This window comes from Erythrolamprus reginae, chromosome Z, assembly GCF_031021105.1.
Source record: "Erythrolamprus reginae isolate rEryReg1 chromosome Z, rEryReg1.hap1, whole genome shotgun sequence".
NCBI classification, from domain to species: domain Eukaryota; kingdom Metazoa; phylum Chordata; class Lepidosauria; order Squamata; family Dipsadidae; genus Erythrolamprus; species Erythrolamprus reginae.
In genome coordinates, this window is record NC_091963.1 from 137,154,524 (window position 1) to 137,169,750 (window position 15,227).

The window sequence follows — 15,227 nt, forward strand, 5'->3', positions numbered from 1 at the left end:
GGTAGGTGGGGAAGGCCATTTTCCCCCTCTCCAGGCTCCTAAAAAGGCTCTTGAGCTTGGGGAGAGCAAAAAAGTGGCATTCTCCATCCCCACTGGAAGCAGAAAACAGGCTGTCTTTCCAACTACCAGTGGGCCCAGCAGGCTCGAAAATCAGCTGGCCAGCAGGCACAGGCGCAGCAGACCTGAGCATGCCTGCCCACTGATATGGCTCTGTGTGCCACTTGTGTAAGGTGACCAGATGTCCCGCTTTCCGCAGGACAGTCACTCTTTTTAGCTATTTGTCCCGCATCCTGGGGCATTTTTAAAAAAGTCCCAATTTTTTTAAAGAAGCCGCTGGGTGGAAATTGCTGAACCTGCACATCAGGCAGCATGGCCGAAGCATTGGACTCATACAACTCCTTCTATCCCTAGCTCGGCTCCGCTCACCAGCAAGCCCCACCCCGTCATCTGTGGCCGCCTTCACCCAGCCTCAGAACTTTTTGCTCTTTGCTCACTCAGCCTCCTGCAGCCATCACTCCTTCCCACCTTTCTCCCCTCTAGTTTTAATTTTTTTATTTTTTTATTTGCTTGGTTTCCATTTTATTTATTTATTTATTTATTTATTTATTAATCAGATTTGTATGCCGCCCCTCTCCGCAGACTCGGGGCGGCTCACAGCAATCGCCATACAATGTAAACAAATCCAATATTTAAATTAATTTTAAAACACCACAAGTTAAAACCAATCATACACACTAGCATACCATACATAAATTTTATAAGCCTATGGGGGAAGGAACATGTCAATTCCCCCATGCCTGACGACAGAGGTGGGTTTTAAGGAGCTTACGAAAGGCTAGGAGGGTGGGGGCAACTCTGATATCTGGGGGGAGTTGATTCCAAAGGGTCGGGGCCGCCACAGAGAAGGCTCTTCCCCTGGGTCCCGCCAAACGACATTTTCTTTCTCTTCCACTTTTGCTCGCTCCTCGCACCCAGCTCGACACCTTCCTGGGGCCCTAGCCATTGGCTGAATTCCTCAGTGTGGCTGAGCCGCCCAGGAAGAAGGGCTCTCTAGCAGTGGCAGCAAAGGGGAGGAAAAGGAAAGGGAAGCACAGCCAAGGCATTCACCCCCCCCTCCTCCGATAGCCCATCCACTGTGCTTGGGGGAGGGGCAGACAGAGTAGCATTTGCACCAGGCAGGAAGACCTGTCTGCCCTTTCCAAGCACCTTGGAATAAAGGTGGGTCCGTCTCAGCCCCGTGTTTTTCCTCCCCGACAGGCCTTCACCCCGGCACTGTGAGTGGAAAGACTGAGTAACTGAGGCTGAGGGACTGAGCACACTCTGTCATTGATGGGGAGAGAGAGAGAGAGCAAGAGAAAGAGACCAAGAGAGCAAAAGAGAGAGAGAAAAAAAGAGAGAAAGAGAGAGAGAAAGAGTGTGTGTGTGAGAGAGAGAGCAAGAGTTAGAGAGCAAGAGGGAGAGAGAAAGAGACAGAGAGAGCAAGAGAGAGAGCAAGAGAGAGAGTGTGTGTGCGAGAGGGAGAGAGGAGAAACAGGGGGGAGAGAGAAAGAGAGAGATAGCAAGAGAGAGAGAGAGAAAGCAAACAAGAGAGAGAGCGGGAAGACAGAGAGAGAAAGAGACAGAGAAAGAAAGAGAGGGGGGAGAGAGAAAGGGAGGAAGAAAGAGGGAGAGAGAAAAAGAGAAGAAGGAAGAGAGAGTGGGAGGGAGGGAAGGAGGGAGAGAGAAAGAAAGAAACAAGGAGGAAGGAAGAGAAAGAGAAAGAGAGAGAAAAAAAGATAGAGGAAAGGCGGAAGAGAGAAAAAAGAGGGAGGGAGAGAGAGAGAGAAATTTGGAGGGGATAATTTCTTTCCCAATGTTAAAATCTGGTCATTTTACATTTGTGGCACGTGTGCCATAGACTGACCCTCATAAATATAGGCAGTGGTGGGCAGCAGCCGGTGCACTCAGGTGCTCCATCCTGGTAAGAAATTCTGGGATGTGTGCGCAGCTGCACACCCCCAACACAACCCTACACACCCCTGCATAAGATTTGGCTTCTGCACATGCGGAGCAAGCGAAATCTTGTGTGAGGACACTCGCACGAGTGAGATTTCAGTGATTTTCACAGATTTTTGGGTTCTGCACACGTGCGGAAGCAGAAATATCGGCAAAAATTGCTGAAATCTCACTCCTCCATGTGTCCTCACGTGAGATTTCACTTGCTGCACTTGCGCAATGGCCTTGGAGGGTGCACCTGTAGTGTTCTGCCGACGTTTTTCACTCTCCCGTAATTACAGGGTAATTAGTCCAAGAAGACACACAACACACGATAAAAGGAAAACCCAAAAGTTTTTATAAACAGAAAAACAGAAACAACTCCCTTTTTAAATGTCAAAGGGATTTTCTGGTACACACAAGGCACAGGTTAAATGCAATCCAATTGCTCACCCAATAACTGGGAAATTGAGTCCAATTCTAAAGTCCAGAGAGTCCACACACAATCTTGAACAGCACAAAAACCACGATCTTGATGAAACAATGAATCAGATAAACTGCCATGAGGCTAAAACACCGGGAGGCACTTTTATCTGTAGCACTAATTACAGCAGCCCCACCCAACCACAGGTGGCCTCATTTTCTCTTGTAATAATCCTTCAGTTGTTGTCTCCTGTGCATCACTCTATGCATGCATGGATGTGTCATTAATTCATGTTCAGAATCCAGGGATGATACAGATGATTGATCTCCTCCTGCGCTGTCTGCCAAACTCCCCTATTCCCTGTCATTCACGCTTCCTTGGTCAGAGGAGGCTTCGTCGGCAGATTCCATCGGGAGCAAAACAGGCCTGCGGCATGTGAATGTTTCCCCCATATCCACCTGCACATTCCTTGGGGCAGGATCTGGGCCAGAGCTAACCACAACAGGTAGGAGGTAAGATGAGCGGCCCTACACTGGGTATAGAGTCTCCTGCTTGAGCAGGAGGTTGGACTAGAAGACCTTCATGACCCCTTCCAGCTCTTTTCTGACTGATCAGTCTAAAGCAGCAGTATTTGTAAGCTGAGTTCTAATGCTGGAAAGTCTAAAAGCACAAAGAAACTTCCCTATTGATAGACAATATTGTGAAGAATGCAGCTGCGGGAGCAATCATGGGCTTTCCCAGATATGCTCATGTCACATCAACACTCCGCAGTCTGCATTGGTTGCCGATCAGTTTCCAGTCACAATTCAAAGTGTTAATTATGACCTATAAAGCCCTTCATGGCATTGGATGAGAATACCTTCGGGACCGCCTTCTGCCACACAAATCCCAGCGACTGATTAGGTCCCACAGAGTTGGCCTTCTCCGGGTTCCGTCGACAAGACAATGCCTTCTGGTGGGACCCAGGGGAAGAGCCTTCTCTGTGGCAGCCCCAACCCTCTGGAATCAACCCCCTTGGAGATCAGGACCACCCCCACCCTCCTTGCCTTTTGCAAACTCCTAAAAACCCACCTTTGCCACCAGGCATAGGGAAATTGATTCCCCTTGGCCGCTCTGTTTTATGTATGGTTTGTTTGGATTGCATGAATATTTTTAATCAAGGGCTTTTAAAACTGTTCTGCTTTTTTTTTAATCATTGGATTTGTATTTTGTGTTCCTGTTGTGAGCCGCTCCAAGTCTTTGGAGAGGGGCGGCATACAAATCTAATAAATGAATGAATGAATGAATGAATGAATGAATGAATGAATGAATGAATGAATGAATAAAATATCCCCCAAATTTCCTATTTGTAACAAATACAAATTACTCTAATAAATAAATAAGTAAATAATAAAAATCACCAATGCATATCAATCCAGATATATGTATCAGTAAATCCCATGGAACTCTAACTTTTGCAGATAAATTTTATGCGCTAAATGCCCATTCTTTCTGGGAATGCCTGACCCCAATTGAGAACAGATTTTCCATTGCCAAACAAGTTGGTTGTTAAGTGAGTCATGCCTGATTTTAGAAACTTTCTTTTTGTCACCGCTGTTAAGTGAACCATTGTGGTTATGAATCATTGAGTCTGTCATCTGCACATCTATAACTGTCTGGTTTGGTGCTGCAACCCAACAGGACCGACACAGACTTCAGAGGACAATCAGAACTGCAGAAAAAGCAATTGCTGCCAACCTGCCTTCCATTGAGGACCTGTATACTGCACGAGTCAAAAAGAGGGCGGGGAAAATATTTACTGACCCCTCACATCCTGGACACAAACTGTTTCAACTCCTACCTTCAAAACGTCACTACAGAGCACTGCACACCAAGACAACTAGACACAAGAACAGTTTTTTTTCCAAACACCATCACTCTACTGGACAAATAATTCCCTCAACACTGTCAGACTTTCTACTAAATCTGCACTTCTATTCTACTAGTTTTTCTCACCATTCCTATCACCCATTTCCTCCCACTTAGGACTGTATGACTGTAATTTGTTGCTTATATCCTAAGATTTTTTATTAATATTGCTTCTTCATTGCTTATTTGACCCCTATGACAATCATTAAGTGTTGTACCACATGATTCTTGACAAATATATATTTTATTTTATGTACACTGAGAGCATATGCACCAAGACAAATTCCTTGTGTGTCCAATCACACTTGGCCTAATTCTATTCTATTCTATTATTAAACGAATCCTGCGGTCATCAGATGAATCCCGTTTTCCCCATTGAGCCAGCTAGGAAAGTTACAAACAGTGATCATATGACCTTAGGATGTTGCAACCATTGTAAATACATACTGATTGCTAAATGGTTGAATTTTGATGACATGTCCTTTGGGATGCTATGATGGTCATAAGTCCAATGACTGATCATAAGTCGGTCAGCCTCCCCCCTCCTAGAGAATGAAATATTTGGGGAAACATTAAAAGAAGCAGAATATTATATTTCCCCAAAGGGGAAATGGAGAAACATGTTCTTAGAGGCAGAAAGCAATCCAATGTCTTTCTTAATGTGCCCGTTAAGAAAGACTGGGCCAACCTTTTGACACACAAAAGACCTTCAACTCCAGCGATGTTTAAAATTAACATCCTCCTCCACCCAAATTTTAAGAACCAGTCGTGACTTTTTAGGACACAATAGGATTAACTCACCATGATTAGAAAAGCACAAGACACAGAGCTCACTACATTGCACAACCCCCAGCAGCATCTCAGAAACCTACCCACCCACTCATTCAATCGGTTGGTCAGCTGCCCCAGAACCACAGAACCAATAGACAGAATCTTTCTTTCCCAATCAGCCTCCATTTTGTTTCCAGGTGGATTTTTCTTCCAACACAGTCCGGTTCTAACTTTGAATGGTCACTAAATAAATGGTTGTAAGTCAAGTGGCTTTCATAAAACAATCAAAACATTGTCTCCCGAATCCCCAAGACTTGTTTTAATACACAGGTAGTCCTAGACTTATTTATTTATTATTATTTATTTATTTATCCCAGCGACCGATTAGGTCCCACAGAGTTGGCCTTCTCTGGGTCCCGTCAATTAAACAATGCTGTTTGGCGGGACCCAGGGGAAGAGCCTTCTCTGTGGCAGCCCCAAACCTCTGGAACCAGCTCCCCCTAGAGATTAGAACTGCCCCCACTCTCCTCGCCTTTCGTAAACTCCTTAAAACCCACCTTTGCCATCAGGCATGGGGGAATTGAAACATCTCCCCCAGGCCTATACAGTTTATGTATGGTATGCTTGTGTGTATGTTTGCTTTTAATAATGGGGCTTTTAGTGTTTCTTTTAAATTATTAGGCTTGTTATATATTGTTTATTATTGCTGTGAGCCGCCCCGAGTCTATGGAGAGGGGCGGCATACAAATCTAATAAATAATAATAATAATTTATTAGATTTCTATGCCACCCTTCTCAAGGCGACTCAGCCCGGCGTACAACATTAAATATAACAATATATAAGAAATCTAAATAACTATATAAAATTATGAAAATTTACTAAAAAACATTTTAAAAGACATCCAGTCCAATCCTATCTAATATTGGCCGGAGACTCATCACTCATGGCCCCCATGCCTGCTGACAGAGATAGGTCTTCAGAGCTTTATGAAAGACCAGGAGGGAGGGGGCGGTACGTATCTCTGGAGGGAGTTCGTTCCAGAGGGCCAGGGCCGCCACAGAGAAGGCTCTTCCCCTAGACCCCTCCAGTCGACATTTACCTGGCCGACGGGACCTGGAGAAGGCCGACTCTGTGGGACCTAATTGGCCACTGTGATACATGAGGCAGAAGACGGTCACAAAGATAATCTGATCCTAAGCCATGTAGGGCTTTATAGGTCACACCAAGACAACTAGACACAAGAACAGTTTTTTCCCGAACGCCATCACTCTACTAAACCAATAATTCACACAACACTGTCAGACTTTCTACTAAATCTGCACTTCTATTCTACTAGTTTTTCTCATCATTCCTATCACCCATTTCCTCCCATGTTGACTGTATGACTGTAACTTGTTGCTTATATCCTAAGATTCTTATTAATATTGCTTCTTCATTGCTTATTTGACCCCTATGACAATCATTAAGTGTCGTACCACATGATTCTTGACAAATGTATATTTTATTTTATTTACACTGAGAGCATATGAACCAAATGCAAATTCCTTGTGTGTACAATCACACTTGGCCAATAAAATTCTATTCTATTCTAACCAGCACTTTGAATTGGGCCCGGAGACCTTACAACAGTTTGCTTATAACAGTTTGCTTAGTAACCACTCAAAGTTACACTGGCACTGAAAAAAGTGACTTGTGACTGTTTTTCATAGTTATGACCATACCAGCAATCTCATGGTCTTGTAATCAAAATTCAGATGTTTGGCAATTGACTCATACTCAAGACCTTTGCTGTGTCCCAACATCCTGTGACCCCCTTCAAAAAAGTCAATGGGAGAAGCCAGATCCACTTAGCAACGGGGTTACTAATTTATCAACTACAATGATTCACTTAGCGACTGATGTGAGAAAGATTGTTTCCCTCTGAGTTCCCTCTAGACTGGCTTGGAATTCCAGTCTTTTCCAAATATTTTGGAAAACTTCCATTATTATTTTTTTTGCAAAACATCCAAAGTCTGCCTGCAACACCCCAACGCAAAAGAAGTAGGTGAAAGAGGAGAAAAAAAACCCCTAACAGAGGAACAAATGACGAAGCAATCTAGTTTGGTCTAGAGCAGGAATCTCCAAACATGGCTGGCTGTGGAATTCTGGGAGTTGAAGTCCACAAGTCTTGAAGTTACCAAGTTTAGAGACCTCCTGGTCTAGTGGTTAAGGCATCTGGTTAGAAACCAGGAGGCAGTGAGTTCAAGTTCTGCCTTCGCCGAGAAGACCAAGTTGCTGACTTTGAGCCATCTCAGCGCAGCCCACTTCACAGGAGTGGTGGGTTACTCCTGATTCGGCCCGATATTGCAATTCTGTTCATCTGGTTCGGCCTGATTCTGTTCATATGCAGAAGCATTGCATGCACATACAAGCACATGCATGGACTGGTAGCAACAGCATTTAGAACCCACTACTGCCTCATAGAGTTGTTGTTGAAGGAAAAGAACGCAGGTGTATAAGATATATTCACTGCCTTGAGCTACCTGGATTTTAAAAAATTTAATTAATTAATTAATTAATTAATTAATTGGATTTTTAAAAATCCAGGTAGCTCAATTAATTAATTAATTAGCAACTGAGCCTAGCAAATGCAAGAACCACAAACTCCACAATAACCCTGATGCATACTGTATTTCTCAGAGTATAAGACAAACCTTAGTTTTGGGGAGGAAAATAGGAAAAATAATCTTCTTACCAAGTATTCATCTGGCTAGTGTCCTTAGTCTGGTCAGCTTCAGCACATTATTTTATCCCCTGGTTAAGGACGTTTTAAAAACTTTATTTGGAGAGACTAACAATGAAAGAGCTTGCAAGCCAGTAACAGCTGGGAACCGCAATAGCACTTGGAAAGAAACATTCAGAGCAAGTAGAGCAACAGGAAAAAACCTGCAAAGACTTAGGGTTCGGAAAACATTCTTTGTGGAAAGTAACAATGAAAGAGCTTGCAAGACAGTAAGAGCTGGGAACATCGTTAGCACCTGCTTAGGGCTGGAAAGAAACTTATTTGGAGCAAATTCGAGCAATGAAAAAAAAAACCTGCAAAAACTTAGGGCTTGGAAAATATTCTTTGCAGAGCAAAACAATGAAAGAGCCTGCAAGGTAAGAGCTGGAAAGATCATTCCAAGATTATTCTACGGAGAGAGGTGGCATACAAATCTAATAAATAATAATAATAATAATTAGCAGCTAGTTAGGGCTGGGGGGGGGAAGTTACATTCAGAGTATAAGACGCACCCAAATTATCAGCCTCTTTTAGGGAGGAAAAAGTGCATCTTATATTCTGAAAAATACATATATTTGTCTCACCCTCCCTCCCTCCCTCCCTCCCTCCATATCTATCTATCTATCTATCTATCTATCTATCTATCTATCTATCTATCTATCTATCTATCTCTATCTCTATCTATGTATATAAGTAAGATACTTGCCAGCCATAGCTGAGAAACAGAAAAACAGCTGTACAGGCTCCATCCTCCAGGGTTGGACAGCCAGCTGCATCCAACCCTTGTAAAGGTCAGTGAACATTTATCTTTCCAGAAGTGGGTGTTTCATCCATGGCTTCATGTCGCTGAGTCGCACAGGGCAGCTAGGATAAAAGGGAAGCTGCCTCAAGAATCAGAGGGGGAAGTGTGGTCTGTGGAAGTTGGCACAGCAGAGGCCGAAATAGACGATTAAAGCCTCAATAGTAATTTCTGAAGGAAATGACTCATCAAGTTTATCTTCACGCCTGCCGTTATCTTTTCTCACATTCAAGATATATTATGGCATTTCAGAGCTCATGAAGAGTGCAAACCTATTTTCAGAAAGGCTTTGGGATTGGTTATAGCTCTTTCCATCTTCAGCCTGCAGAGTCCTGCTCTCATTATTTGGGACGAATGAAGAACAAATCGAACGTTATACATAGGCTTATCACCTATAAGGCAGTCCTCGACTTATAACAATTTGTTTAGCGACACTTCGAAATTACAGGGCACTGGAAAAAAAGGTTTTGCCACCTTCTGATAAGCAAAGTCAATGGGGAAGCCAAATTCGTTTAGCCCTGTTCCTACTTAACAATAATTGCAATGATTCACTTAACAATTAACAAAAGGTTAATATATAACTTCATTATGTTCTTCGTAACTTCTACCCAAACAACTATGCCACAAACCTACAAAATAACATCAGGAATTAATGAAAAAGGATAAAAAACTCAAAATGACAAAAAAAATTAACTCTAACCTAAGTTTAGAAACCCCAGATTTTTATGTATACTGATAGTAAAGATCTTAAAAGCTGTAGAGTAATTGGGTCAAGAGATAAGTTGACACCATATATGACACTTGATGAATGTATAGATATGAACTTATTTCTTCTTTCTTCTTCCTTTCTCTCTTTACTTCTTATCTTCTTTCACTTTCTTTTTTCCTTTTCTTTCTTCTCTTTTTTCTTAATTGTTTTTTCTTTTTATATACTGTGCAGAAGTGTGTACAGTGATACCTCGTCTTACGAACTTAATTGGTTCCAGGACAAGGTTTGTAAGGTGAAAAGTTTGTAAGATGAAACAATGTTTCCCATAGGAATCAATGGAAAAGTGATTAATGCGTGCAAGCCCAAAACTCACACCTTTTGCCAGCCAAAGCGCCTGTTTTTGCACTGCTGGGATTCCCCTGACACTCCCCTCCATGGGAAACCCCACCACTGGACTTCCGTGTTTTTGTGATGCTGCAGGGGAATCCCAGCAGGGGGAATCCCAGCAGCACAAAAACGGGAGCTTCTCTGGCAACAGAAGTCCAGAGGCAGGGCATCCCAGTGGCGGCGGCTTGGGTTTGTAAGGTGAAAATAGTTTGGAAGAAGAGGCAAGAAAATCTTAAACCCCGGGTTTGTATCTCGAAAAGTTTGTATGATGAGGGGTTTGTAAGACGAGGTATCACTGTATTCCGATTTATAACTGTATACTCAAAATTCATATACATTTGTATTGATATCTGCACACCCCTTTTATTTTATATATCCCCCCATTTATCTTTATTAAATACTTTTTTTTCTTTAAAAAAATTAACAAAAGGTCATCAACTGGGGCAAACCTCCCTTACCTATTGTCTTGCTTAGAAACAGAAATTTTGGACTCAATTGTGGTTGTAAATTGAGGACAACTGGCATTGGCACATGTTTGTTCCAATCAATCAATCAATCAATAAACAAACAAACAAACAAACAAACAAACAAACAAACAAAGTTTGGCCAAGTTAAATGCCTGTGGATATTCTCAGTCATCTATGTTGTGATTGTCACAAAGATGCTTTTTCAGGAGGCAACTTGACTTTCTGGTTTTTCTTTGAAGACGTTTTGCTTCTCATCCAGGAGCTGAAGAAGCTTCTTGGATGAGAAACAAATTGTCTTCAAAGGAAAAACCAGAAAAACCAGTTTGCTCTTGAAAAAGCACTTGGGCGACCAAATTATTTATTCATCATCTTTTCCCCCCCCAATTTCTAGAGTTGCCTATCTCTGTTAATCACTCATGGTGGTTCACAATTAAAACAAAATTTAATTTGAAATACTGAAAAATTTTAAAGCAATAAAAAGTAATAATAATTTTTAAAAACCAACAGAATCATCCAAATTATTGGTGGTGTGTTCGGGGTTGCATATAGTCTACCATTCATTAGTTGCCCTCTCCAGGACAATTGAAATCTCTATTATCAGCCTTACAAGTTAGTCCACACAAGAAGCACACCCGTATTAGCTCCAACTTTATTGTATAGTTACATGAACAGAATCTTGCAAGATTGAAAACTCATCTCATCCAAACCTCCCTAGTATCTTTGACTGTATAAGCAAAGGGTGTGTGTGAGTGTGTGTGTGATGAGTTTCCAATCTTGCAAGATTCTGTTAATATAGTGTTTTTCAATTATTTTCTGTTATTCCCCCACCCCCCAGAAAGTAGTAAACATTATGTGTGCGCTTCCCCAACTCTCCATAGCGACGATTGTTTGCAATATTCGGCACATTTTTGCTGGAAAACTCAAAGGGATTATCAATGTGATTGGGTTGCAATGTGTTTAAGTGACGCCTTAATTTATTTGGCTTCACGCTGTCTGCTGCCAACATTTTTAGACTCAGTAAACATAGCGGTCTTTCCTCGTCTCCCACCGTAATCACAGTGAAGCCAAGCGCTACATACGATTTGTCCTATTTCCTTGTCTTAAATTTCAGGAGACTTACGTTTGTCTCATTATCTCCGTCTCTCTCCTCCTTTCTTTTCATTCCTGTTAAATATTTTTCCATGGTGTCTCTTTGCCTGTGGCAAAAAAAAAAGCATGTTCCCTGGGGTCACGCCCCACCCTGGCATTGCTCTGCGAACCCCCAAGGAAGGCCATCCCACTATATGAGAAGCACTGTGTTGATGTAACTATACAATAAAGTTAGATCTTTATCTTGAATCTTGCAAGACTGAAAACTTATTTTACCCCCTCCCCGCTTGCCTATACAGTCAAAGATAGTAGGGAGGGGCCTTTCTCAGACTTAATTACCACCCCTGCATTGCTTTGTGGGATTTCCTCTTATCTGGCTACTGCCTGTTTACAGTTTTCCTCCTGCCTCCCACATACCATTTCATCCATGGACTTTAGAGATCTAAAATATGACACTGACTGCTTCCTCCTTCTTCGTGCTCCAACAGATTTACATTATTTAATAATAAAAAGACATACAGGTAGCCCTTGACTTATAACCACAATTGAGCCCAAAATTTCTGTCACAAAAGTGAGACATTTGTTAAGTGAGTTTTGCTCCATTTTATGACTTTTCTTCCCACATTTGTTAAGCGAATCCCTGCAAGTTAAGTTAGTAACCCAGTTGTTAAGCGAGTCTGGTTTCCCCATTGACTTTGCTAGTTGCAAAAGGGGATCACATAACTCTGAGACACTGCAACCGTCATAAATATGAGTCAACTGCAAGCATCTGAAGTTTAATCACATGACCATGGAGAATGGTCATAAGTATACAATGGTCATAAGTATGAAAAATGGTCAGGAGTCCCTTTTCTTCAGTGTCATTGTAACTTTGAACAGTGACTAAATGAATTGTTGTAAGTCAAGGACTTCTTGGGTTTTACTTCAGTGATTTTTGAAACTTGGCAATGAAGAGCTTCTGCACCAGAGACAAATTCCTTGCGTGTCCAATCACGCTTGGGAGAATAAAATATTCTCTTCTGTCCTTATGGGCAGTTGAAATATGCAAGGTCCCAGCTCTATTCCTAAGCTACAATATGTCGCCTATTTAGGTTATTAGTTTAGTTTATTAGATTTGTATGCCGCCCCTCTCCAGGGCAGCTCACAACATAATAGTGGTACAATACAATTTATCCTTTACTCAAAGGGAGTGGAGAAACAGCCGGGTCTAATGAGGAAACAAGTTGTGTCCTGTATTTTGCAAGGGCTGAAGAGTCAACCGTGCAGAAGGAGAGTGTGGCAAGGCTGCAGAACAAGAGGAAAAGCAATTTCAACTTCCCACACTTCCTGTCTGTTTTGTGCTGAGCCTATTTGGCCCCACTGCCAATTGTCACTTGCCTTTATTTTATTTTATTTTTTTAAAAAAATATTTCTTTCCATTTTTCCACAAAGTCTTAGAGACACCTCACTTGCATCAGCTCATCTTATGTTGGCGCCTGGAATGGAGGAAGAATGCTAAAATTTCCGTAAATGCGTCTCACCATGTTATCACTTTGTAAAGTTTATGAAGATAGTCCATTTCGGGGTTGTCATAGAACACTGATGTTCAAGGTTAACCTACGGAATGTTCTCATTTATTGCACAGTGTTTTATTATTTCACAAGATTTATATGCATCCCCCGCTTAATGTTGTTCCCAGACAGGGCACATTCAAAACGATGCAAAAAAAAAAAAACCCAGTTCCTGCATCAAACCCACTGCAGCAAACCACACATCAAACAAATCAACACACCATCGCTACATGCTCAACCACAAACAGCACTTAGAATAGCACTTAGACTTATATACCACTTCATGGTGCTCTTGTAGCCCTCTCTAAGCAGTTAACAGAGTCAGAATACTAACCCCTAATAATCTAGGTCCTCATTTTATCGACCTTAGAAGGATACAAGGTTGAGGTAGAATATCATAATCATAATCATAATCATAATCATAATCATAATCATAATCATAATCATAATCATAATCATAATCATAATCATAATCATAATCATAATCATAATCATAATCATAATCATAATCATAATCATAATCATAATCATAATCATAATCATAATCATAATCATAATCATAATTATTTACTAGATTTGTATGCAGCCCCTCTCTGAGGACTAGAATAGAGTAGAATAGAACAAGAATAACAGAATTGGAAGGGACCTTGGAGGTCCTCTAATCCAGAGGTCCCCAACCTTTTTTGCACCAGGGACCGGCTTTCAACTAGACCAGTTTTCCATGGCCCGGTGGGGGGGGGGAGCTAGCTGTCAGCGGCGCCGTAAAAGGGGCGATCAAGAGAGGAATGGGTGAATGAATGGACAGAGGGTGGGAAGGAAGGAAGGAAAGAGGGAAGGTACAGGAACAGAAGAAGGGTGCAAAGAAGCAAAGAAAGGTGTGAAAGGGGAGAGTAAGAGAGGAAGGAGTGAAAGAAGGGAATGAGGGAGGAAAGAAGGGAGGAAGGAAAAGGAAAGCAAGAAATGGAGGGAGGAAAGGAAGGGAGGAAAGGAAGGAAGGAAGGAAGAAAGAAGGAAAGAGGGAAGGGACAGGAACAGAGGAAGGAAGCAAGGAAACTTATGAAAGGGGAGAGTAAGAGAGGAAGGACTGGAGGGAGGGAGGGAAGAAGGTAGGAAGGAGAAAGAAAAGAAATAGAGGAAGGAAAGGTAAAAGAGAGAAAGAAAAAGAGCAAGAAAGAAAGAAAGAAAGAAAGAAAGAAAGGCAACTTCAAAGAAAGGCTCACTGAGCATCTCTCACTCTCTCTCTCTTTCTATCCCTCTTTCTTTCTCTTCCTTTCTCTCTCTCCTCTTCCTTTATCTCCTCTTTCTCTCCCCCCTCTCTCCCCCTTTCCCTCTCTCTTTCTCTCTCCCTCTCTTGCTATCTCTCCCCCCTTTCCCTCTCTTTCTCCCTCTCTTTCTCTCTCTCCCCCCTCTCTCTTTCTCTCTCTCTCCCCCTCTTTCTCTCTCTTCTTCTCACTTTCTCTCTCTTGTTTTCTTTCTGTCTCTTTTGCTTTCTCTCTCTCTCTCTTTCTCTCTTGTTTTGTTTCTCACGCTCTTTCTCTCTCTTGTTCTCTCTCTCTTGCTATCTCTTTCTCTCCCCCCCTTTCTCTCACTCTCTCTTTCTCACTTTCTCTCTATCTTGCTGTCTGTTGCTTTCACTCACTCTCGTTCTCTCTCCGTTCTTCTCAGCGGTGACGCGCGCACGCCCTGCCCGCCTCACATTTGCCGAGAGGACTTTCGCCCCGGGCTCTCAGCAAGGGGGTTTGCATGAGAGGCGGGGCCGGCGGAAGGTGATATTCAATGTCGGGGGCGCACGGGCGGTCTTGCGCGCGCTCCCTATCTCCCTGCTAGCCCACTCGGAATACGTATTCAAAATAAGAAAAGCCTTTGCCGGCGAAGGCTTTTCTTATTTTGAATACAGTATTCCGAGTGGGCTAGCAGGGAGATAGGGAGCGCGCGCAAGACCGCCCGTGCGCCCCCGACATTGAATATCACCTTCCGCCGGCCCCGCCTCTCATGCAGCCCCCTTGCTGAGAGCCCGGGGCGAAAGTCCTCTCGGCAAATGTGAGGCGGGCAGGGCGTGCGTTCCGGGTGCGGGAGGAGCTGCGGTGAAAGGCAGGAGGTGGCAGAGGAGCAGAGGGGGCAAATCGGGCGGGCGGTGGGCAGCGCGGAAAGGCCGAGGGGGCCCTGGCGCCGCGGACCGGCTGAAAACCCCCAGCGGCCCGGTGCCGGTCCGCGGACCGGCGGTTGGAGACCCCTGCTCTAATCCACCCCCCTGCTTAGGCAGGAAACACTATACCGTTTGAGACAAAACCTTGATCAGGTGAGAATCAAACTGTTGACTGTGGGCAGAGTCAGCCTGCAGTACTGCTTTCCAACCACTGTGCCACCAGGGTTCTCAACCTACTAGA

General features: G+C 43.0%; 1 protein-coding gene across 2 annotated transcripts in view; it reads right to left on the minus strand.

The window, feature by feature from the left end:
- Nucleotides 1–8,700, minus strand: part of LOC139153160 (integrin alpha-M-like) — a 69,099-nt gene extending 60,399 nt beyond the window's left edge. For both annotated transcript variants that reach the window (XM_070726785.1, XM_070726784.1), the window contains exon 1: nt 8,546–8,700. In XM_070726785.1, coding sequence (XP_070582886.1) covers nt 8,546–8,642 — 97 coding nt within the window. In that variant the 5' untranslated portion in view covers nt 8,643–8,700. The remainder of the gene's footprint in view (nt 1–8,545) is intronic.
- Between the last annotated feature and the right edge of the window lie 6,527 nt (nt 8,701–15,227).